The sequence below is a fragment of the Pollachius pollachius genome (assembly GCF_949987615.1).
Source record: "Pollachius pollachius genome assembly, chromosome: 2".
In the NCBI taxonomy this organism is placed as follows: domain Eukaryota; kingdom Metazoa; phylum Chordata; class Actinopteri; order Gadiformes; family Gadidae; genus Pollachius; species Pollachius pollachius.
The window spans coordinates 28739581-28766341 of NC_136935.1; the positions used below are offsets into that span (position 1 = coordinate 28739581).

At 43.0% G+C, this 26761-nt stretch overlaps 1 protein-coding gene across 3 annotated transcripts in view; it reads left to right on the top strand.

The window, feature by feature from the left end:
- Nucleotides 1-23738, top strand: part of glra3 (glycine receptor, alpha 3) — a gene marked incomplete at both ends in the record, with an annotated part of 40033 nt that extends 16295 nt beyond the window's left edge. Inside the window, 5 exons of one of the 3 annotated variants that reach the window (XM_079730851.1) lie at nucleotides 485-622; nucleotides 12184-12398; nucleotides 18108-18257; nucleotides 19160-19288; nucleotides 23394-23738. In XM_079730851.1, coding sequence (XP_079586977.1) covers nucleotides 485-622; nucleotides 12184-12398; nucleotides 18108-18257; nucleotides 19160-19288; nucleotides 23394-23738 — 977 coding nt within the window. The remainder of the gene's footprint in view (nucleotides 1-484; nucleotides 623-12183; nucleotides 12399-18107; nucleotides 18258-19159; nucleotides 19289-23393) is intronic. The other 2 variants (XM_079730852.1, XM_079730853.1) reach the window with 2 other exon arrangements.
- Between the last annotated feature and the right edge of the window lie 3023 nt (nucleotides 23739-26761).

Here is a 26761-nt window from a genome sequence, read left to right on the forward strand (position 1 = left end):
TGTCGGTTGTACTTGCTGCTGACTGGCAAGTTTCTTTGGCAAGTGACCATGGTATAAGCGGGATAATGCCCTTCGAGGTGTCCAAAACATGTTTGATCGATCGTAATTAAAGGGGACTACTTTTTGAGGGAGATGAAATCAAACAGAGTATACATTTAATAAGCATGCAATACAAATAAGAAAAAGCATAATTATTAAAGTGTTTAAATTGTTTTATTATATTGTCAAGCAAGAAGTAGAATAAACGAGATAATCACCTCAAGGCAGAGCAATAAACAGTTTGATATGCCCGGCTCGTGGAAGGTCAACGTCCACGAGCCGGGCATATCAAACCCTGCCACTCTGTGATTATCCCTTACTTAACACAGATGATTCATCAATCCTGATGAATCATCCTTGGGAACGATGGAGGTGAAAGGTAAAAGAAGCATTCATGTCATGTGAGTGGTCACCACTATTATGTTTCTATGTCCTCTCTCTCTAGTTGGTTACACCATGAATGACCTGATCTTTGAGTGGCAGGAGAACGGACCAGTCCAAGTAGCCGATGGGCTTACCCTTCCACAGTTCCTCCTCAAGGATGAATCCGATCTGAGATATTGCACCAAGCATTACAACACAGGTAATGCACACATTCACTAGTGAGGACTCAATAGACAATCGATTTTTCCGAGTAGTTCTCTCTTTTGCAGTGTTATTTTAATATTATTATTCAGTAAACCCTGCATTTCTTAAATTGTATTTTTGAAATGTTGCTGTGGTTTTAGTGCTCTGCTTTCCATGGCATTATTTATATTTATGCATGCCTTCAAGCAGCAATCAGAACACTGAACAAAGTGTGTTGTAGCTTGTGAATAATGGAGAGGCCAACAATTGCAAATTTCATGAAGCCAAAGAAACCACTGTGTGCATGTGTGAGTGACTGTGTGTGTGTGTGTGTGTGTGTGTGTGTGTGTGTGTGTGTGTGTGTGTGTGTGTGTTTGTGTGAGTTTGTTTGTGTCTTTCACACGAGCACCACGTGTTAGTGGTTGAAAATGTGAGTGATGTTTGTTTGAGTTTATGCATAATGCAAAATATTGACTCCATGGCCTCTGACGTGTTACATAGCTTTTGGCTAATGTCAACTAAGGCCACATATCAACACTGCCTATAAACTTCTAAATAAGATCTACCTTATTATTATTATTATTATTATTATTATTATTATTATTATTATTATTACTATTATTGTTTTGTTAAAATAAGTTACAATTCATTAGGGTTTTAAAGGGGCTTAAAGGGTGTCAGGTCCTCTCCGACATTTGAGAACAGATATTTTATTAGTGTGATTAATAAAATGCACTGTTAACAATAATATACATTTTTATTTAGCATTAGCATAGGGGTAAATCGTAGCGGTTAAAGTTAACCCTAACCCTAACCCTGTTAGTTAACATGATATCCATAAGTAGAGAATTAGTTAACAGTTAATTAATCCTAAATTCATTATTAGTTTATACTTATTATTGCGTATTTACTTATGTTAATTAATGGTTAATTAATGTACTCTTATTATTGTGTGTCTTAGTATAAGTATATATAGTATATTACCAATTACCTTTTGATGATGTTTGGTTTTTGTATTCTTATGTTAAAGTAATCAGCTTAACTCTATATAGGCAAGGACAAGTCCTAAAACAGTGAAGAAAGTAAAAAAGCTTAAGAAGTACTCATCAAACAAACACTAACCAACGGGATCAATTTTTCAGATTGAAAAGAAGTGCTTGATGAGAGATTGAACAGAGAGGACAGAGAGGAAGTGAAGGGGGAGAGTTGAGGGAAGGTGACATAACATCAGAACGTTGCTACAGGCTGACTCTTTGTTTCCCATCACCTGATAATTGAAAAAGCATGTTTCCACCGCCCCACTCGCCTTAATTATGTATTCTTACTTTTCATTCTACAACTCTCTCCACCTTTTTGGCCTAGCTCCCCAATCCTCTCCTGGCAGCCGGTGGCTGCTACACCTCTCTCACATTGCACTTACACATCACGCATGTACAGGAACACGCGAGCAGAGGGAGCATTTGTCCCTTTTCATTAATCACTGATGCACCATCTGCAAAATATATGGCTCACAAGGGAACTATAGGATGAAGGACTGACAACTTGTCATATGTTTTTTACTCATAGGATAGATAGGCAAGCTTCAGTGGTTGTAAAACAACATTCGATCAGATCTGTCTAACTATCGGTCCATCCATCCATCCATCCATCCATCCATCTATCTATCTATCTATCTATCTATCTATCTATCTATCTATCTATCTATCTATCTATCTATCTATCTATCTATCTACATATACTAACCAGATTCATCAAGTAAAGAGAGTGAATAGGGGGTAAGTAAGCCAGATAGTGCATCAATGGCTACAATCATCACAGTATCAGCAGCATATTAGAATAACTGCAACTTCTAAGCATACATAAATACTCATTAGTAAGCTATTCATTATTAGTTGTAAATTATCAATAATATCATTCAATAAGATTTTAAACACTTAAAGATCCCATGGCATGCTACTTTATGGATGCTTTAATATAGGTATTAGTGGGCCCCTAACACAGTATTTGAAGACGTTCCCGAAATTCAGCCGTGGTGCAGAATTACAGCCACCACGAGCCAGTCGCACATTGAGCTTTCCCCAAACACGCTGTAGCTTTAATGCAAATGAGGAGGAGAGAGGCGGGTCAAGGAGGAGGGTGGGGGTGTGGCTCTGAGCATCTTGCGGCCACGGTACCATGCGCTCTGTTTACAGTGGATGTATCGCAATGGCGAGGCGCACACGGCCTTTGGCCGTGGTCTGTAAATATTCTAGAACACTCCGTGTGCTCTGGCGGGAGTACTGGAGCTCTATATCTAAATAATATCATATAATACATAGATATCTGTGATGTTATAGGTTATGGCATGAATGAGACGAATGGACAACTGTTTATCAGAACTCGGGTTTATCTCCGGGATAGAAACTGAATGTTTGACTCGTTCCCGTTCTATGTCATGACCAATACCATATACGGCAGTGTCGCAAACACTACATCACTCCCTTTTTTTTTTAAAGATGCCTAACATCACAACAATTCTGAATAGGCATACATGAACTTATGCATTGTAAACAGATGAGGCTACCATTTACTTGTGGCTTCTAGTAAACAAAATAACATTTCACACACAGTAATATGAGCTATGTTGAGCTATGAGCTATGTACCCTGCTCTTGAACACTCTCCTGTTGGTGTCCTGATGGGGTGACGTGACATGGAGTCGGCGGGGTTCTCTGCGCCTTTCCGGCACTCCACGCAAAAGTTGTAGGGCTGGAGTCTCAGTCCCCATCTCTCGATTCTCGCCGGTGGTTTTGATTTGGGGTTATTCCAGATCACTTCGAGGGCTTTGTGTTCGGTGACCAAGGTGAAGGGGTTTACGTAAATATATAAGTGGAAATGTTCACAACTCCACACGATGGCCAGTGCTTCCCGTTCAGTCTGTGGGTAACGTCTTTCCACGTCACTCAGAGCACGGCTGGCATATGCTATGGTGTGCCTCTCCCCTTTTCTGTCCATTTGATAAAGAATGGCGCCTAGGCCGACTGGGCTGGTATCTACGATCAGCTCTGTGTCCTTAGCTGGATCGAAGTACCCCATGACTGAGTCACTGGTGAGGCTGTCCTTGATCGTCTGTAGCGCAGCAGCGTGCTCCGGGCCCCAGCTCCATTGAGTGTCTTTTATGGTGAGCTTGTGTAGTGGAGCAGAAACGGTGGCAAAGTCTGGTATGGATCGTGCACAGTAGTTTGCCATGCTGAGTAGGCTTCTGACCTCCGTCGGGTCCTGTGGGTCGTTGCTTGCTTGATGGCGGCGACGTTTTTGCGGTCGGCTGGGATTCCGTCTGCTGAAAAGATGAACCCAAAGAATTCAAGGCCGGATTTATCAAACTCGCACTTTTTGCGATTGAGTGTGAGACCTCTCTCTTTCAGTCTCTGGAACACCGCTCTGAGGGTGTCGTCGTGTTCAGCCTGTGTCTTGCCCCGGATGTCGTCACTCAGGTTTTTGACACCGCTGATCCCTTGTAATGTCTGGCATATTGCGTTCTGGAATACCTCCGCTGTAGACGATATTCCAAAGTTTAGTCATTTGTATCGCCTCAGACCTTGGTGTGTGGTGAAGGTCGTGATGGATCTGCTGGCCGGGTAGAGCTCTAACTGATGATATCCGGCAGTCAGGTCCAGCTTGGAGAAGACCGTAGCTCCGTTGAGCTCGTGGGTGTGACGTGGCATTCACGCTGTATGGCGGTGTTGGCTTGTCTCATGTCGACGCAGATCCTCGCTCTATCCGGGTCTTTTGGTTTGGGAGGCGTCACAATTGGGGAGACCCACGGCGTAGGGCCTGTGACTGTCTCTAAGATGTCATCATTCTCGAATTTCATCAGTTTGTCTTCAACTTCTTTTTGGATGTGAAACGGCACCCGCCTGTGTGGCTGACAGGTAGGCTGCACGTTTTTGTTGATTTGTAGCTTGACTTGAAAGTCTTTTAGTTTGCCTATTCCCTGGAAGAGCTCTGGATAACTGTCCACCAGCTCGTCTGCCACTGTTCGGCCGGTTGTGGAGGAGACGCTGTTGACTATTTTGATCAGGCCAAGCTCATCAGCTGTTTTGTATCTTAACAGAGAGCAGCCATCGCCCCCCAGCACGTAGAACATGCCCTTAGTCTTTTTGTTCCTTGCCTCTATGTCACAGTTGAATGCTCCAGCTATGGGCTGTTGGTTGGTGCAGCCATAAAGATATATCTTTACGCTGACTGTGGTGAGCTGCGGGAGTCATTGTGTTGAAAACAGACTCACTGATAATATTCACTGCAGCTCCAGAGTCTGAGTGCTGATATCTTCGTATCGTTAAGCTTGAGGCTGCATATTGTCACTCTTGCTATGTATTACAAACTCATATTTCTCCTCGCTGCTAGACGAGTTGTAGCCATAATTTTGCTCTGTGCTGGTCACATTGTATACTTTGCGTCTCTGTTGTTTACCTTTCTCTCTGTCTGCGTCTTTTGGTTTGCGCCCTTTGGTTGGTTCTTGTTGCTTAGATCTGCATTGCAAAGTGATTCATCTTACCACATGCTTTGCAGTTCTTGCCCCGTGCTGGGCAGTCTCCTTCATGTGGATATTGTCCTCCACAGTTCCTGCACTTGTTGGGCTGCTATTGATGGGCTTGCCTCTCCCAGTGTATTGGCTGGGCCGCCAACTCTGCTGGATCGAATTCACTGATGCAGTAGCTGTCTGTTCCATGCCCGCTGCTTGCTGCTCGGACAGTTCTAGTGACCTACCATGGTCGAGAAGGTCATCTAAGTCCTTGTCAGGCTCTCTCAGCGCGCGTCGACACAGCCTGGTTGAAGTGCAGCTTTGAATCAGCTGTGCTTTGATCTCTTTATCAGCGTCTGCAAACTCACAGTTCTTTGCAAGCATGCATAGTCTAGTACAGTATGTGTCCAGATTTTCGCCTGGCAGTTGCACTGCCTTTCTGAACATGTAAGCTTGATACTGACTGTTCTTCTTGGGGTTGAAGTACGTTTCGCCTTTACGTCTGCATATTTGTCTCCCTCTTCTGCGAGCGTGTCGTAGATATCATACAAGCGCTCTCCTGTTAGGTGCAGCAGCAGTGCCTTTAGCCTAGCATCGCCGGTGATGTTTGCAGCAGTAGTGTAGTTTTCAAACCTTTGAACCCATTTGGCCCACCGAGCTTGGATCCGTTTCCGAGTCAAATGCATTGAGCGCAGGAGTATGCGCGAGCGACATGACGAGTCCGGCGTGGAGTGTTGGCCACTCAGTCCTCGGAATGCTGGCTATGCTAACTGTGAAGCTAGCTAAACTACCGTGGTTACGAGACGTTTTATATTCCTCTTCTTTTCTTTTATAGTTTCATATTTACCCTCGTCGCCAATGTGATGTTGTAGGTTATTACATGAATGAGACGAACTGACAACTGTTTATCAGAACTTGGGTTTATCGCCGGGATAGAAACTGCATGTCTGACTAGTTCCTGTACTAGGTCATGACCAATACCATATACGGCAGTGTCGCAAACACTACAATATCTATATCATATAATATATATATTATCACGGCCAAAAGCTGTGTGCGCCTCGAGACGATATTATGAATCTCAAACGACTGCGTCCATGAGACAACGACTGTGTCTCTGGTTCTTCCACTTCCACTTCCGGAGCCCCACTGCCTGTTGACAAGGCACCACCTCCTCGGAAGCGGGCAGCATGCCTTGTGGCGGCGGGCAGCGGGGCTCCGGCGGGAGACAATCGCGGGCAACAATCCCTTTCAACTCCTTGTCGCGGTTCATGTACTTCAGGGAGTCAAAGCCAAAGTTCCTTTTCCCCCAATTCCTTCTCACCCATGGCTGAGATAACCCCCACTACGAGTCTTGTTGTGGAAATACCAGAGACGTCCGAGAACCCGACGTGATATGCGCCATAACAGCAGAACGGTTATCCAAATAACAAAGAATTGTACAACAGTCGTAGCTCATTATCATTGCCGGGCCAAATTCTCTGGGAGGGCAAAGCAGAGATGGGGAGGTAACATGTCCCCTTATGATGGCATACAGGGAAAAAATCCAGATCGGCGCTTTGTTTGTTCAAAGGCCGAGTAGAATACCTAGTGCTCGTTTTACACATAACGGCATTTCTAGCTACTGGGGGACCATACTCAGGCTAGGGGAACTCATATTAATGTTAGAAAATAAAGTGAAATTTTCATGCCATGGGATCTTTAATAATGCTGTGATTCATGTACTCGCATGTACTCATGTACATGCGAGTACATGAAGTACATGAATCTCTCCCTCACTAAGCCTTTATAAATAGTATTTAATGGCTCAAAATTACCATGGCAGCGGTACCCAGTAATAAGTAGTATTAAAGGAGACCTATTATGGTGTTTTCCCAACAAGTAAACATAGTATACGAGTTCCAGAAAACATGTTTTTGAATCTGTTTGCTGGAAATAGCTTTTAGAAAAAAAGATCTTGCCTACCGCTCTTCCCCTCTGTTTCAGCTGCCCATTGACCAATGAGCTGTCAGAGTGAACCACAGCATGAAGTAGAAGTGATTGTTGCCGTATTATATAGATATAGCCCGGAGCTCTATATCTATATAATATAAAATCATATAATAATAATAATAATAATAATAATAATAATAATAATAATATTATATAATATATAGGTATTTATATAATATTATATCTAATATCATGGCCAAAAGCTATGTGTGCCTCGGATGATATTATGAATCATAAAGACTGCGTCTGACGTCTCCGGTACGACTTCTTGTTGTGGGTTCCACAACAAGTAAAGACTCGTAGTGGGGATTATATCGGCCATGGTTGAGAAGAGCAGGGGTAAAGGAACTTTGGTCTTGACTCTCTGGAGTCCATATTGAACCGCGACATGGAGGAGAAAGGGATTGTACTCCCGGAAGCTGAGCTGCCGGACTGCCGCCAAGCTCCCCCAAACAGAGCTGCCGGACTGCCGCCGGAGCTTCCGCGCCGGAGCTCCCGCGCCGGACTGCTGCCAGAGCTTCAGCGGCAGTCCGGTAGCTCCGCCGGACTCCCTACCAGGCAGTCACATGGCAAACTGACAAATTACACATCTATTTTTGTATGGAATATCCCTGCTTCTGAAATACACGAACATCTCTGCCCAGCGCTCGTCCGCTGATCCACAAAATCTTAGCTATGCTCTGATTGGAGGGGGGTGGGGAAGTGGGATGTAATATTCAAATGTGCCCCCTTCACACATAGAAGGGCGCAACGAAACTGACTCGCTCGTTTGGTAACGGTAGGCGGGGTACTTTCAGAAATGCATATCTCATTCAAAAAATCATGCACAGACTTTTTTCAAAGTTTGTAATCGTGTGGGAGCACCGGAGACCCAAAACAACACCCCAAATCCTAGGAAAATTGTTGTTTTTATAATATTTCCCCTTTAAATAGTAAGTGGGGCGAACCGATCGCCCGGCCATCAGCCAGAACCAGACAATTTCTGTTCTTAACATGCGGAAATTTGCTAATACAAGAATTGATCACATGACTCAAAAACCTTCAATAAATCCCAATCAACAGTAATGAAAAGTATATGCTCCCGGTGATAAACATTTGCATGGGCTGTTGAGTTGTCAAACTGAAGGACATTTGAGAGCTTTTCTGTAAATTAAAAAATAAGGGTTTGATTGTAGAGGGCTGTATATCTTTTGTTGCAGCCGCGGGAGTTTTACCATCTTTCTAATCATTGTTTAAATTATTATCTTTCATATTATAGCACTAGGTTTTATTTTGGGTCTGTGTGGCCTCACTGGGTTCATAAACCTGGATGCTCCAGTTTTAAAGAAATTTGTGACATAACTGAACAATTTTGGGCAAAATTGGCAACCAGTATTAGTATTGGCCACGATAAATCCGGAATTGTGCATCCCTAGTAGTAATTATGATCCTCAATTTAGATGAGCTCACACAAAGACTTAACCAATGGTTTTTAACTACCTGAACTAATCATGAATTGCATCATTATTACGTTTTTCTGAAGCATTAGTAACACAATGGAAATAATTGTAAATCATAAATGTATGCTTTATAAATAATCATATAAACTATTTTTCTCACCATCATTTATACCTGATTCCCCATGAATACAATATTTACTACTCCTTCATAAATGCATCAAAGTTGCAGTAATTCTTAAGTGCTAGCTAAGTTTTGCTAATTAAGATATGCTGTAGTGCAAACATAAGGGTGACAGAGTAAACTACAAGTCTAATAGGCTACGAGTCAGGCAATTAGGTTGTCATCTTTTATAGACCCTCTTTCACGGAAGTGTCATCGTAAGACAAAACATGAGTCTCTCATAACATTAATGTGTCTGATACTTTTGCTTTCATGGGTTTATTTGGTATTATTTTACTGATTTCGATCCGCTACTATAATACATGAGAGTAGTGTGTTTTTGCTGGTTACACACATAGGTTGGCCTAATTATCAGACATTGGATATGATGTGGTTGGATATGTTTAATTATAGAATGCTGTCATTTGCTGTGTATTACTTCTTCTCAATCAAATTGCTTCATGTAATATTTGTATATATTTGTGGACTATGGATGACTTTGTAACACACATGACCAGATGATGACCATAACGCTGGGCTGTAAGTTCAGCTGGGCAGCTGAACTTGATATGCCTATTCATCCTAAAGCTATTGCAAACAACGATAGAGAAGGAGAGATAATGTGTGTGTGTGTGTGTGTGTGTGTGTGTGTGTGTGTGTGTGTGTGTGTGTGTGTGTACGTTCATGCGTGTGTGCATTTGTGTTTGCTTGGCAGTATTGTGGTAGAGGGATTGGATGAAAGCAGAGTGTGTAATGTGTGTCCTGTGCTACTGCAGCAGCAAATTAGGATTATCCTCATAATAACCACTCCGTTCTGAGCTTGAAGCTTTTTAATGAACTCTGCTTTCAGCATGCCAACCACAACAATAACTGCTCTAGTTTCCGGTTATTAAAAGATGTTGCAGATTAAGTCCTGCAAATATAGGTTTTCTAAAGGGAAAGCAACCGTTATAATTTACAAAACACAGATAATAGGAGAATTATCTTTTTAAAGTAATTTACATTCTTCTTTGTAACAAGATTCAGTGGCGCAAATCATGTGACCTTGTTATCCAGTCAGGGGACAGCTGGCGTAGTTCATTATCCATCTGAAAACATGTGTCCTTTCGGGCTTCCACCTCCCATCTGCCGAACACCATGAGACATCACAAGTGTGAGGCGATGACATGCCTTCAGTTCATTCATGTTGTGTACCAGCTTCAACAGACATGCTTGACAGAGCTCAGACACAAAGCTTTCTGCTGGGATGGAAACATACGATTCATACATGACATAATGGCTTTCACTTTATTCAGACTATTCTCATAAACAATTACAATTAATGTATAATTAGTACATGTTTTATATAGAAGTCAATTTGTTAAAGATATTCTACATAAAACATCTCATTATCTAATTAGGATAGTATTAAGAATTGTATGATGTTTAACTATGAGGTAAAGGGGATTCTGGGGGCATACCAAGGCATACTCTCACACTTTTATTATATATTTTGTTCAATTATAATTAATCATGTTATCATTATTAATTTTTTTGGAAGGTCTTGGGCTACGATTGCTTTTCACTTGTGAGGAAACCACGCATGTTTTAAACCATGAAAAAAAAACATTAATATGACAGTGTGTTTGTGTGTGTGTGTGTGTGTGTGTGCGCGTTTGTCGCAACACAAGGGGGTTACGGACCCCTTACGTCCTTGCGGACCCTCCTTGCGTCCACCGCAAGGTCCTGACGTGCGCAACCCAAAAATTGTAACCTTGCGTCGAGGTGCCGCAGCCACTAGGGCTGTAATTGGTCCGCTAACTACATCATTTCCGGCAATACGCTTTGTATGTAAAAATAGGCTAGACAACGACGACCAACCAGCAGCCTTTCTTCTGTTTTTTTTGCACATTGTTTGAGTCGTATTCAGCTTTCAAGTAGTCAAAACTTTCAAAACTTCTAGTAGTAGACCGATTGTAAAGTAATAGCATGCACAGACAAAGACCAACAATTTGTTCTCTCTTTACCACGGAAATGCATAGTGACACGTAAACCCACCATAGGACCATAAAGGCTCATGACTACGTTGAGACGACTGCGTGTTCATTTTGTTGCATGGACGTGGAACCATAATCAGGCCTTTAGAATGCATGCATTGTTTGTGTGATATTGAGGGTCGATTTGAATGTCTGGATGATTCAGAGCCAAAGCTAACACAAAGCGTAAAGGATGAAGCAAACATAAATGTGGCAGAGGACATGAGAGTGGTGGGAAGGGGATTGGACAGCAGGCAGGACCTACTACTGACTGGACTTACCTCCTAATAGTAGGAGAACATGCACCATTCACCTTGTTATTCTTCAAATAAACTGTCTAGTAATGACCTGGATAGAGTACCAGATCTCTCTAACACATTCATTTGTTTTCTTTAAAGGTCACTTTGTATAAAGCCTTGTTTCCACCAAAATTACCCTGAGCTTTGAGTCCAACTGACTACATTTCAAGGGACATGTAGTACCTGGGACTCAAAGTCCCTTGCCCCTTGTTGTCTTTGTTTCCAACACGAGACCCATGAAGGATAGGCAAATTAAGGAACATAATGAATAAAGGACAAAAAAAATGAGAGAAATACAGAGAAAAGTCAGACCAACAGAATCAGATATGATTAGAATATGCAGCCTTTCCAATAAGAATCACAACAGTAAAAAAAACTGATGACACCCTTGACCTCATATATACGCACACATTTGTATTGTGAATACAAATGTGTGCTCCGTACTGACATCAAAATATTCTATGTATTTAGAGGATTCAATATTTATTTATTTTCATGATATTTTCCTTGTTCATTGGATAACTAAAAATGACTCTTTCATGGGAAGTTGGTTTCCTAAACAAAACTGTTGCTATAAACTGCACATGGTCATGTTATCAAAAGCAACCTTTATTCACGTACCATAGTGCAACTAAACATTGGTTGTAGCGCCGACTGCTATCGAGATAACAGAAAGCGATAATTATATGAATGTAGTGAACAGCATTGGATGCATAATAGGACTGTGTGATGTACTGCAGGTCGAAGTGAACAAAAAAATTGTCGCTTTGCGGCTGCAGATGTTTAAATGGCTGAAATAAAACGCTTCGAGAACTCAACCAATCAGAGATGTTTAGCACTGCAAACTGTACCTTTGGAAGTGACTTTCCCCTAGCAGCGACCTTCTGGGGGTAAAACAATGTCCCTGTGACTTCATTTAGACCCTATTTCCACCAAAGGTTCTTCGTTCCTATGTCAATGTCTGCGGTGGAAACTCGGCTTTAGATATATAAAAAAGTTGCCAAATTTTGAGGCAAAATATAAATTATTAAGAAATTAATACATTAATAAATAATGTAGTTGCGTTACTTAAAGTATTTATTTTCTCTCCTCACTGAACTATCTCTCTGTATATATATATGGCTCCATCCATCTATCCATGCATCACCTGCCTATCTACCCACCTTCAGGTAAATTCACCTGCATTGAGGTGCGGTTCCACCTGGAGCGGCAGATGGGCTACTACCTGATCCAGATGTACATCCCCTCCCTGCTCATCGTCATCCTGTCCTGGGTGTCCTTCTGGATCAACATGGATGCCGCGCCCGCCAGGGTGGCCCTGGGCATCACCACCGTGCTCACCATGACGACCCAGAGCTCCGGCTCCAGGACCTCTCTGCCCAAGGTGAGCCTCTCTGGCCGGTCCGAGGAGCATCCAGGGGAACGGGTTTCGGAGTCACCATTATGGGTTTGGTTTGTTCTTGTCAACGTGTTGTTATACTATTTCACTACAAATCACGGCCGAAAACAGCAGTGGTCGTTTGCAGATCAGTGTCTGATTGACAACACAGGGATGAGCTAAAGGAGGGTTTACCTTCAGCCAAGGCTTCCTGTCACAGGTGATTGGTCTAAACTTCAGTAGAGGCCGTTGACACAAGGGACCTCCACCACTGCACTCCACTGCAGCCATGCTTTCTCTCTCATAAGGGAGTGAGAGAGGGAGGAAGGAAGGTCGCTGATCAGGTCACGTGATGCTGTTGGGAAACACACCACAACAATCTTTTGGATGTGGTAACGTTGGACATTCTGACGCAAAGCTTCCCTTCCCCGGGATTTGTGGTGGTGTCCTGGTGGATCCACCCTCTCCATGGACCAGGCCTGCTGCTGCGTTGGGTCAGTACAGATGCCCCCTGCGGTCTCTTCCTCTTGGATGATGTCACATCAAGGTAGGGCTGGGCGATTATTCGAATTTCGATCTCGATTTCGATTTTAGCATCAAACATTCAAAAAACGAATATAATCGATTTTCTTTGGGAGAGACATGCTGAATAAATACATCATGTTTTCAAACTCGAAAATAATCGTTTGAATAATCGGGATTTCAATATTGACCAAAATAATCCTGATTATGATTTTTTCCATAATTGAGCAGCCCTATATCAAGGGTTGGTCAAACTGTCAGCCTCTCACTACATTGTCTTCCTCCTCTATTAGTCAACAATCTCTTGCCTGTGGCGCTGCAGCAGTAGCATGCCTCAGGTATCTGCCCCCCCGACCTCTGCTCTCTGGTGGCCCCGCCTTCGGGCCCCTCCATGGAACATTCCTGATCCCTCCCGACAGGCCCCTAAGTCTCTGATGGGACAGGCTTGTGGTCCCCAAGGGCCTGTCTTTGAGTAGGTTGAAGCCTCTTCGTAAAGGCTTCCTCCTTTTATTTTTTCCCCCTCTCTGATGTCATCTCCATGGCTGCCTGACTCACAGTGCAATGACTCTTTAGCAATTCTGATAAACGTTCATCCCATGCGTGCACGGCATGGCGTCTTGGTACAGAGTCTGCTCTCATGTTGCTATCGGTACGGCCGAGACGCCTTAACAGATCAATTCCTTCCTTCCGCCCTTGTGTTGTATAGCGTCACAAACACTGGTCCAATGGACAGCACTGGTCCAATGGACAGCACTGGTCCAATGGACAACACTGGTCCAATGGACAACACAACACTGGTCCAATGGACAACACAGCACTGGTCCAATGGACGACCCTGGTCCAATGGACGACACTGGTCCAATGGACAGCACTGTTCCAATGGACAACACTGATCCAATGGATAACACAACACTGGTCCAATGGACGACACTAGTCCAATGGACGACACTGGTCCAATGGACAGCACTGTTCCAATGGACAACACTGGTCCAATGGATAACACAACACTGGTCCAATGGACGACACTGGTCCAATGGACAACACTGGTCCAATGGATAGCACTGGTCCAATGGACAACAATGGTCCAGTCCCAGCTCAGGGCCAGCGCTACGCCTGATTGCAGAGAGGCGGTGGTGGAGCAGTCGCATTCGGTCCACTGGTGCAGTCTAGATGCATCTAAATCTGTATCTCTTACCTAAGCAGATTTTTATTTCTATCATTTTTCTCTGTCCCACAAAGGAAATGCACACCAACATATTGGAACACTTTTCCTTTTCGGTTACTATCCTAACAACCTTCCCTCTTACTGCGTTACCTTTCTAAAAGTTATCCCATTTCAGCAAAAAACATTTTCTATAACTCAAACTCCTTGAGTGCACTGTCTCCTCACAAATTCAACAACATCTGACACACCATAGCTTATGGGAAGTGTTTCAGTCTGGTTTCAGGGCTCACCACAGCACTGAGACGGCGTTGGTCAAGGTCATAAACGACCTTCTCATTGCTGCTGACACAGGACATGTCAGCATTCTTCTGCTGCTGGACCTCACAGCTTCCTTCGACACGGTCTGTCACAACTCACCCCTCTCACATGGTGTTCCCCAGGGTTCTGTCCTAGGTCCCCTGCTCTTCGTCATGTATATCCTCCCCCTTGGTCACATCTTACGTCAGCATGGTTTAGACTTTCATTGCTATGATGATGACACACAGATTTATATTCACAGTAAGCCCTCCAACTCACTCCCTCCCTCCAATCTGGTCACCTGCCTTAATGCCATCAGCAACTGGATGACACAGAACTGTCTCAAACTAAACCATAACAAAACAGAAGCCATTCTCATTGCCACACCAGTCATGTTGAAAAAACTCAAACACTCTCAGTTATCCATCCCCGGCTTTTTCAACACCACCACCACCACCTCTGAAGTTAAAAACCTTTGTGTCATTATAGATTCCACCCTCACATTTGGTAGACACATAAAAAACATCACCAAAACAGCTTTCTTTCACCTCAAAAACATTTCCAAACTCTGCCCCTCACTAAACCCCACCACTGCTGAGACTCTCATTCATGCCTTCATATCCTCCAGACTAGACTATTGCAATGCCCTTCTCTTCGGTGTCCCAGCAAAGTTACTTAACAGACTACAATACGTACAAAATTCTGCTGCAAGAGTTCTCACCCGCACCAGGCCCTGGCAACACATCACTCCCATCCTCCACTAATTACACTGGCTCCCTGTGCAATACCTTATTCAATTTAAAACCATTGTCCTTGCTTTCAAAGCACAACATAATCTTGCACCTTCCTATCTTTCTAACCTCTTGACCCCCTACCAACCAACCCGCACCTTATGCTCCACTGTAGCCCACCTCCTTTCCACCCCCACTGCACTCCTCCGCACCATGGGTGACAGGGCGTTTAGCATGGCCGGTCCAGATCTCTGGAACTCCCTCCCACTTGCACTGCGTCAATGCACTTCACTGTCCACTTTCAAATCTTTTCTCAAAACCCACCTATTCACCCTGGCTTTTCCCTCCTACCCTGACCTTGACTGGGGCTGACCAACGCTCCCCGCCTTCCATTTCCTCTTCCCATGTATCTTTTACTGCTGTTTTATTTATTATCTAGTTGTTTTGTTTTTTTCTCTATAGTGTGTTTAGCAAATGTTCAGTGTCTGTTTTATTGTCCCTGTTTGATGTCTAATGCTATTTTATTACCTTTTAGTTTTAGCTTTACTGTACAGTGTCCTTGGGTGGCATGAAAGGCGCTTGAAATAAAATGTATAATTATTATTATTATTATTATTATAGATATTGTAAACTCTCCAGTGGCTTTTCAAAATGTCTCTCATGTCTCTCCCCATTTTAGATCTGTATACACTAATTATCATTATTAATATCATTTCATATTCTATCTTGTTTAAATGTCTCACCACATACTTCTTTTTATTATTAATCTTATTTTTCTAACTAGATCTGAGACTAAGATCAAGTCCTTGCCTTGGATTAAGTTTGCTTGATCAATGCAATTCAAGGCCTTAAACAAGTCCTGATTTAGCATACTTTTAGTATTGTGGTCTGAACCTGTCCCGATTCTTTTCCCTCAGGATAACACAGTGAAAAATCGATCTATTCTCCAAAGGCACTCTCTTCATACCCTATCAAGCTGGCTATTGTGAGATGTAACCTGCTTGCTCTGGTGGGCTGTAACATAGTATAGTAAAATGTTGTATCGAATATGCAGTAAGATATTCACTTCTACCATGAGTATTTTGTTGTCGGCAGGATTCGACCCCAATGGATTTCTAGTCCGTCGCCTTAACCACTCGGCCACGACTATTATCAAAATCATCATGACGTCACCACATACTGTCACCTCATACTGACAGTTTTAACAATGGGAACCACTAAATGTACAGAGGAATAAAAACATGGAATAGAATATAATGATGAGAATAGAAACTTATTTTTTATGACCATGTTCACGTGAAGTCTGTAATTTCTTCGAGGACAGTGTATTGACTGGAGATAGATATTCATAACATAAGATTATAACGTTGTCGGCAGAATTCGAACATGCACGGGAAGATCCCAATGGATTTCTAGTCCATCGCCTTAACCACCATCACCTTAGGCAGTCCATTCATTGGCAGGTACGGCCACGACAACACTGGCAATGACCAGCTAGGAGTCAGAATACAATCGTAGTGCTTACTATAACAGTTTAAAAATCTTCCCAAATACATTAGTCACTGCAATGATAGGGTTGACAAATAAAGAGAAGATTTAAGTCTTCTGTCAATTGCCTAGGGTTAGGGTTAATATTGAATGCCAATTTAGTTGAATGCCATTTAGGCATTCATATCATCAATGTTCTATTATGCTTCCCCACAGATAAACCACTGTAATCTGGTATGGTACTTACATGAACTGCCTATCAGCACACACACATACAGACACACACACACACACACACACACATACACACACACACACACACACGCACACGCATACACACACACACACACACACGCATACACACACACACAGAAACACACACAGAAACACACACAAACACACGTAGGGAATGGGACTTGGAAGACACTGCCTCATTTAATTGTACACTGCTTCTACACACATCCTGTAAAGCTCAAATGTAGTTTGTGTAAAAAGAGTATGTGGGCGTCTACGTGTGTGCTCTAGATGAACGTGTGTGTCTCTGTGTGTGTGTGTGTGGGGGGGGGGGGGGGGGGGGGGGGGTTGTTTGTGTGTCTGAGAAAAGCAATAGACTGCTGTTGTCCTAGTGACTGTTATGCATGAGGGAACATCCAACATTAAACAGTTGGTTACATGGTCCTCATTTCATAGCCTCATACACAATCTCTATCTCAGCAAAATGTATCTTTCCATCTTTCATTCTTTCTCCCTCTCACACACTTGCATAAACTGCCATTATAACATAACCGCACAAATTAAGTTGTGTGTCAGTGTGAGTGTGCGCCATGACTGTTTTCCTTGTTTTTACAGCACTGTCCTTGACATCGTTTTCAACTCAGGGTCTCTTGCATGTGTATCTAAATTAGTCATGGATTTATATATAGATTGGCTACTCATCATTAATACAGAAAACGTGTTGATATATTCAATATTTATTTAAGTTTTTCTCGCAACAGATTTACGGAATTATAGTATGCTGCAAACCCAATATAAGTACACTTTTTCTAATCTAAGATGACAGATTGGCCATGCATGACATATGAGATCTTGTGTTACATAAAATAAATTACATTTGTTATTCTTTGTAATAAAAGAGAATAGCAACAAAATGCAGTCAAAGGCTTGGAATAAAGCATGTTGTGTTTAACAATGTAAAAACAAGGCAGTTGAACAGCAACAATTGTCGAGAGAGAGAGAGAGAGAGAGAGAGAGAGAGAGAGAGAGAGAGAGAGAGAGAGAGAGAGAGAGAGAGAGATTTATAGATCATATATAGATCATCTGTAATGCCAGGGTAAGTTCAGCCTGGAATAGGGATTGAAATGTATACAATTTGGGCTCAGAGTTTATTTGTTATCATTTTTTTAGTTAGTGCAGCGCACCCTTAAGCATATAAATGCCACATGTATCCATGTCCTTCCATTCATAACAGCAGACCGATGACAGCCATAGCGGCGTGTGTTTGTGTGTATGCAGGTATCGTACGTGAAGGCCATTGACATCTGGATGGCGGTGTGTCTTCTCTTCGTCTTCTCGGCGCTGTTAGAGTACGCGGCCGTCAACTTTGTCTCCAGGCAACATAAGGATCTCCTCCGCTTCCGGCGGCCGCACAAGAACAAGCAGAAGGTGAATGAGGACGCACACGTCTCTTACGATCAGCCTCATGGCTCATATGTGGGTAACGCTAATCATTGTCAGACAAAGGATTGTGCAGAGTTCAATGAGCCAGGGCCTCAGACGTAATGGTGCATCTGCAGCCTATGATTTTAACCCTGTTTGGAGGACAACTGGTACGGCTTTAAAGAAGAGAGATTTCACAATTTGGTTTGCAAAGGTGTCTTGCGTCCCCTGTGTGTGCACTGTCCGGTGTCTGCATGACACAGCATGGCTGTAGCCATCTCTGTGTGCTTTGATTATGTTGTTCTTTATTTGATGGACCATTGCATGCCAGGGTGGACAGCAGAAGCCCCTGATTCAGTCAAGTCATCCAATTGAATTGAAGTTAAAAGGTTTTGTCAATCCCTCGTAAAATTAAACATAATTACTACAGAAATTATAAAGAAAAGTATATCAAATTATAGTTTTCATTTAGACGTTGAAGCTGCTATCAGCAATTTCTGATCATCCCACCTAGTTGTGATTCAATTGTGTTTTGATATAGTGTCATGGTTCTCATGCATTTGGCTCTAGGATAATGGTAAGTATAATTAAATGATGGGTGAGAACCCTGAGCCACATCAAACTAAATGTAATCAAAACAAAGTGGAGCAAGCTCTTTTTTTACGATACATTAATAGTAATTGACTGAATCGTCCACCCTTGTGTTTTATTCAGAAGCCATTGTTCTTTCTTTACATCTGTGTATGTGTGTCTGTGTGTGTGTGTGTGTGTGTGTGTGTGTGTGTGTGTGTGTGTGTGTGTGTGTGTGTGTGTGTGTGTGTGTGTGTGTGTGTGTGTGTGTGTGCGTGTCTGACCCCCCCTCTGCTGTATCCACTATCCACTGCATGCATGCTGCCCTCTGGTGGTAGAATAGTAAAGGTGCAGTCGATCCTGTGGAGCTGGCTGCCTCCCTACAGCGTATTAACACTGACAACGGCCTCAAGCCCCCTGGCCCACTGTATGGGTCTATGACCAACATCTACACCAACAACCACAGGGTAATAACATCTTGTGCATGCGTGAAAGTGTGAGCTGGAACAGGGTTGACGTTGTTTGAAGGAATATCCGCACTATGTGGGTTGCAAGTCCTACCACTTTTACGATTGTAAATGGTGGTCACCCAGTGTGTTGTTGTCAATTGCTCTCAATCCTATTTCTCCTGTTATAGCTCTTAATAAAAACCTACATCTTAAATCCTAGTGTAGAGTATGTGTACCATTGAACACAAAAACACAAAGTGAAGGAATCAGACGAGGTAACACATTCTTGGTATACACTTTGCGTTTTTTGATCCATAGATGAATCTTGGTTCCAAAGCCTTGACCTTTATCCATGTCCTACTGATTATAAACATGTAACAATATAATATTAATCATAAGTAGCTCTACTGCACCTGATGGTCTGTGTTAGTGTTCCAGATGGATTTTTGCTTATTTGTTTGTAAATCTTTCAGTTTCCTTTTTTAGGGTGATTTGATTGTTAAACAAATGTTGACACAAAGCATAAGTTGTAGCAGCAGCAGCAGCAGCAGCAGCGGTGACCAGGTATGCAGGACAACAGGCTCATGACCTCGCACAAGGCCTACGTGTTTGCATCCTCTTACTCTGTTCCCAGAGAAAGCAGCCTTCTTGTCTTATATTGGGAGTCGCTCGTTCAAAGAGAGGTCATCTAGTTAAAAGAATCCAAACCCTCCCATCCTAGAATAACTCCCGGTGTGATCCAGGGCAGACGGAAGTGGAGGAGAATAGAGGAGGAAATAGAGTATAGAGTATTTTAGTGTATCACTCCTACAACCCTGAACTGCAACCAGTAATAAGTCTTTACTTTATAGAGAGAGAACACAATGTAAACTAAATGAAGGACCACATTCATTGAGTGCAGACTCAAACAGCTGTATTAAGAGGTCAAAAGGTCATAAAGAAATCAAAAGTTAAATAGACATCAATGCAATTTATTAAGTAGTTTAAAGGACTTAAGATAATGTTTTTTTCCCCAAATGTGTCCCATCGTCTGATGGGGTTGCCCATGTTGCGTCTGCTGCTAGAGAGAGCCAGTTGGCCATGTTTTAATGAACCTGCTGGCCCGTCAAGCTGAGGGTGATGGCCCTCTCTAGGTTAAACGTGTTCCTCCATGCTATTTGCATGGCATATTCCTTCAGTGTGGACAGTGTTGATCTAGGATTTGTTCCATCAGATTCTGGTAAACAATATAATCACAACGCGTCCATAAGCAGGTCATAAGCAAACGGCTCACTGAGCCATGAAATAATATAATAATATATATTCTGGCTGTATCACAAACTACATTCAGGTTTTGGACATTGGAAATAAATGTATTCAGGAAGCCAGTGATCCAAAAAGGAAGATGGATGAGGGCAAAGGTCAAAGCTAAAGCGATAGTGAGGCTGTTAGACAGCTTAAGGGAACACAGCCATATTAGTTTTGGCTCAAGCGTATCGGGCCTTTGGCAGTGTTTTCCCAAACTGGGGTCGGTCTCTTTGCTTATAGGGTCAACAGAGATTGCTGAATAATAAGCTATAGATGAAAATTAACTGAAATGATGTAAAACATGAAACAGATTTAATGGTTCAGATAAAGGGAGTATATGCGAGCAGACTGACTCATGATTCGTAGAAAAACTACTGCTGATCCCTTAGTGCGCTGCATGGGTTCAGTGCGATGTTGCTATTACAGGCAGAGTAACAAGTTGGCAGGGTTGAAAACATATCTGGCAGTACCTGTAATACCATACCTGCACAAAACTGTAAGAGGTATGTGTTCCATGGAGGTTCAGACCATAAAAGGTTGATTATCAACTGTGTTGGACCACCAGAGAGGTCACATTTAAAGACACATTGCAGGGAGAGCTATGAGGGTTTGAGTCCTTCAGTCCATTACGAGAGTGATGCAGAGTTTGAGGGCCCCTCAAGCTCTCTAACTGTAGTAGCCAGGACCAGGGCCGGATTAAGAAATGTTGAGGCCTGGGGCTATTTACCAGGAGGAGGCCCCTATATCACTTCGACGCACATGACAGGCACACAAGCCCTCGGCCCTTGCACTGAAACGTCAGCACTTTGAAGTCCATAGAACCCTCTATGAATCTGATCGCACCCTAGACAGTTTAAAGCCAAGGACAGAATGTATGTGCCATGACATACAACTATATGTCTATTGTAAACCAATAATGTAAATGTACACTGATTTTAATTTATTCCAAAGCAAAAACTAAATAGCCAGGGAATGGCCATTATTACTCACAAAAAGGCAGTCAGCTATGCCTAGAGTGCAAGTGCAACATCTCCAGGGTGGAACGCATTTGAATTAGCCTTACATACAAACAAGCTTTTTTTAAACTATTTTACAATTAAGGGTACTTAAAGATACTTTCATCTCGGCACACTTGTGATTATGGACTAGTACCTGGCCCTTGCTCTGGATCAGCATCAGCAGAGCTTGTTCTGCTAGTAAGGGCACTGGCAGACTGGCTAGTCATGTCAATTGCAGTTGGTTGGCTAGTCGTGGTAGATGTAGCAGCAGCAGCGGGCTGACTAGCCGGGAGATTTGTGGAAGCACTCCATACATTTGTTAATTTTTGAGTCTCCATTAGTAATTCTGACACTCTCTCATGTTTTAGTGCTTGTCTTTTTCGGGCCCCACTCGTGGTTTGTTTGACCGGACATATTCGCAAATATTTCTTTGCTCACTCTGAAATGTTCTAACGTTATGTGCAGGCCTCAAGTTGACTCCCTCAACATGAGGCCTGCTGGTGGCGAGGCCCGAGGCTGCAGCATTTGAAGCCCATTTTCTTTCTGGACTACTGCTGTGCAATATCGTACATTGTTCTGACTACACCACAAGATATTTCTTGGGACCCTTCAAAGTACTTGATTTAATGGAGAATGATCCTGGGAAGACACGGTGGCAGCTTTTACCAAGCATGTTCAGAGAGACAATGGCTACATGATTCTTGTAGGGATCTTTCACATGGTTGGCAGTAACAACAAAGGATTTTGGGTGTGATATCGACAAAACGAAGATGGGGGATGGGACCATGGTCCAGAGTTAAGGGTTGGCCGTGGCACTAACCAGGCCTGGCGGGAGGGGCCAGGGTAGTTTACAATACGATGGGGGAAGTGGACAAGTCTGCTAGGATGCAAGACCGCTACAGGAATCCACACATAACCAAGTCATTTTACCACGACTGCTCCATCGCTTTGATCATGAGATCAAAAATACATTGTGTGAACAGTAGTGGTGATCAGTTTACCAAAAAAACGATTCTTAAAAAGTGAAATATACAGCTACTCTTGTGGTTAAATTCATATTGTTATATATTTGAAACAGGAAAACAACTCCTTAAAGGTCGTTACCAACACTATCAGGTGTTGGATAACTGAAAAACATTCTGATCTGCATTAAGTGCGTGTGCGATTTACTTAAGCGTGCGTGTAATTTACTTAAGCGTGTGCGCATAGAAAAAATAATTACTCCCATGTCACCTCCCGGGTTCCCTACAGATCTGCATAACACCAAAAATATATATATATATATTGAAATAAAAGGAATTATATAAAATAAACAATATACAAAAATATATAATTTGTTGCTTTCTGGCAAAACACAGCAATAATTCCTGGGTTTTTCTCATACCATTGAAGTAGAGATCTGATAGAGTCCTACTGCTTTGGTGGCATATTCTTCTTTAAGCCAAGACCATTTTTTGTCATTTTGTTTTTTTCATTTTTGTCTTCAACATGTATGATATTCAACATAGTAAGCTATATCATTTTGTCACTGTTATTAAAAATAGGACTAAGATAAGAGAAAAGTGGTGTGAAATCCTGTTTTTGCGTCTTTTCGTGACGTTGAAGTCTGAGCAGTCTGAGCAGCGGTTGATGTTGATTGACACGTCCGAGAGAACGTTACGCTTCACAGACTTCATTATTATTGGATTGAGGATCCACTTTCCACAACAATTATCCTGTTGCAAGCTTCTCACACACACACAGACACACACACACACACACACACACAATACCATAGAGACATCACAGTACCCACACATTTGTTGTCTCATGTATGATCATTCTGTTTGTCCTCACAGGGGGAGGAGCTACGGGACAAGCAGCGCAGCGTCACAGGCTCCGCCCACGGCAACCACAAGGAGTCAATTTCCAAGGGCAGCGCAAACAGCGCCGTTGTCGTAGCAACAACCCCAGGAGGGAGCGCGGCCCTGGCTGCCCACAGCCTGCCCGGGGCGGCGGGGGGGAAAGCGGCCCCCGGCCCCGGCGGCAAAACCCACGAGCAGATGAGGAAGCTGTTTGTCGACCGCGCCAAGAAGATCGACACGGTGTCACGGGCGGGCTTCCCCCTGGCCTTCCTCTTCTTCAACATCTTCTACTGGGTGCTCTACAAGATCCTGAGGCACGAGGACGTGCACAAGCGCTAGCCCACGGAGCGGTCCTCTCTGGGGCCCAGGGAGCGGCCCTCTCTGGGGCCCAGGGAGCGGCCCTCTCTGGGGCCCACGGAGCGGCCCTCTCTGGGGCCCACGGAGCGGCCCTCTCTGGGGCCCAGGGAGCGGCCCTCTCTGGGGCCCACGGAGCGGCCCTCTCTGGGGCCCAGGGAGCGGCCCTCTCTGGGGCCCAGGGAGCGGCCCTCTCTGGGGCCCAGTGAGTGGCCCTCTCTGGGGCCCACGGAGCGGCCCTCTCTGGGGCCCAGTGACTGGCCCTCTCTGGGGCCCACGGAGCGGCCCTCTCTGGGGCCCAGGGAGGGGTCGGAGGTGAACAGGGGATTTATTTATCAGAAGATCGGGAAGAGGAACATTGGAACTACCTGATTACTTTCTAAAAATACTTGCATATCTTGCACTAGAGTGTGCAAGATATGTTTTGTGGATAAAAATGGAAAGTGTTATAAATGGAAAGATAAAACAGTGATATAAAGGAACTCCATTTAAAGCATGCTCAGACATGCCCACCATTTTGGCGTTAATAGGCAGAAGGGGTAGAATACGTCTCTTTATGTTTCACATACACACAAACCCTGAGTCACGGTTTGCATACACGTGCTGTCGGTTGGATTTAAGAGCAATTATTTGAGGGCAATTTGTTAGAAATGGCTTATTCATCTGTCAGCTAATAGTGAGTGAAGAAATAAAATTATGTATACACGCTAATCATAATGTATGAACAACATAGACTCTGGTTATGGTAAGTCATTATGCCTTCATAGCAGCTTAGTCAGTTATCTTACTCTAAAATAGTTATATTACACAACCAACACAGCTTCAACACATTGTGCTTTGTTTCACTTGATTTACTTCTGAAGGACCCCTGCTTATTTACAATGCATATTACCAGTTTTGTTTTGTAACGATTGAAAGATCCCTGAAAGTTGAACAGCTTTCAAAAAAAACGAATATTTTGTTGGGGACTTTTGAGCAAGCACATGTGTACATTTAATTATATAACATAGCTGTTCTCCCTGGTAACAGCTGGATATCCTATGCATAATTTAAATGAATGGAAATGGACATTGAGGTCTGCCGATGTCATTGAACAATGTGAATTTCAACTTAACATTGCGTTCTTTGGAATATCCTTTCCACACTGTGAAAGATGCACTATGATGCTTCCCTAAGGGTTACACGTCCATTCCATTGACTTTGGGCAACAGTAAAACTACAAAACATCAGGTTTTTAACTACAAATATTGGGGTCCCTTCTCAAAAAAAGCTAAGAAATCCCTGATTCGAAATACCAGTGCTATTATGGACTTGTACAATGGAAAATATAACATGTACTCACTGCAGGTATGTGCAGGTATGACTACAAACACTGCAGGTATGACTACAAACACCAAGTCTTTCACTGTCCTGGGGACTAGAGGTGAACCACTTGGTCATCCCCAGTGGCAAAAACACATGCTATGCATACATGTGCGCACACACACACAAAACATACACACATACAAAAAGACATAAAGTTATATATATATATACTCCAGTCTTCTGTTCATCCATAGATTTACAAAGAAGAAAACTAGTCTTGAGCTCGATGTGATTCATTTATCACGTTCTCATTCCTTCTCGGACAGACTTCTTTATAAGGATAACATTATTTTGTTAAACAATCTTTTTTCCTATGTTCTTAGTATAGAAAGCAGGTACACAAATGAACCCATGCTAGCAACACCAGCCTTGCAACACTGCCACCGTGTCATGCTTAAACAGAAGCATCAATACACAACCGCACACACAAACACACGCAAACAGACAAACACTCCAAGTCTTCAAAAACACCAGTGTTGTCTTAAGATTGCCAGTCATCACTCTAGTTGTGCTTAATCCCCACCAATATACGGAAATCATTCATCATGGAGCAGCTATATCAATGAACCACCAACATGCCCTTTTATTTCATTCTCTGTTCAACGAGGATGGTAAGTTCAGTGGGCCATGCACAGAGGGAGCCAAACCAGCCAGGCCTGCCAATCCAGTTCCTCCTCTCTGTGGAGAGACTGGGAGAGGGGAGGAGGAGTTATGTTCCTCCTGCTCAGTGAATACGGTTTTGGGGTTTTGCTGCTGGCGACCCATGTGGTGGTTCTCCGGTCCTGCTGTTGTTTCGACACTGTGGCACAATTTGACAAAAGTCAATCCTGTATTTAGATGTATATTTCTATGGTAAAGAATATATTGCAAATATTTTTTTGTACAAGTGATGATACTAATAAATGTCATGCATGAACCCGGGCCAGTTTCTGATTTTGTTCAAAGGCCTGTATTTATTGCATGTTTTTGTTAATCTTTTAAAAGATTAACTCAGTTACACAATTAGTAGTAGTAGTAATGGATAATAATATTATAATATATTGAGAGGTGGAGCAGCTGTCTTGTAACCGAAAGGTTGCTAGTTCGATCCCCAGCTCTTCCTAGCTGAGTGTTGATGTGTCCATGAGCAAGACACTTAACCCTAACTGCTCCTGACGAGCTGGCTGTCGCCTTGCATGGTTGAACTCTGCCGTCGGTGTGTCAATGTGTGTATTAACCGATGTAAGTCGCTTTGGATAAAAGCGTCTGCTAAATGCCCTAATTGTAATTGTAATTGTAATTGAACAACTACTGCTATTACTACTCCTGCTATTCTTCAGTAGGGGCTATTTGTCCAAGCCAAGGTGTCAGGTAACAAAAGGTTCATATTTAACACATGGTTTATATTTAACACATAAAAAATGGTGACTTATTTACACTTGTTGGGTGGGTTAAAGTAGGTGTGTTTCGTCAACCGTTCTGTCCAACATTCTGTGTACGGTGTCCTGGTTTTAGAAACAGTGTTGCTCCCAGGTGTGTTTCAATGGCCAATCACCGGCTCTCCAGACACCTATACTGGTGATTATCATCATTAGTGAGGTACTTTGGGGTTACATAAGGGGCAGATCTACATACATGACCTCCTGTGATGTCGGCTAAAGCAC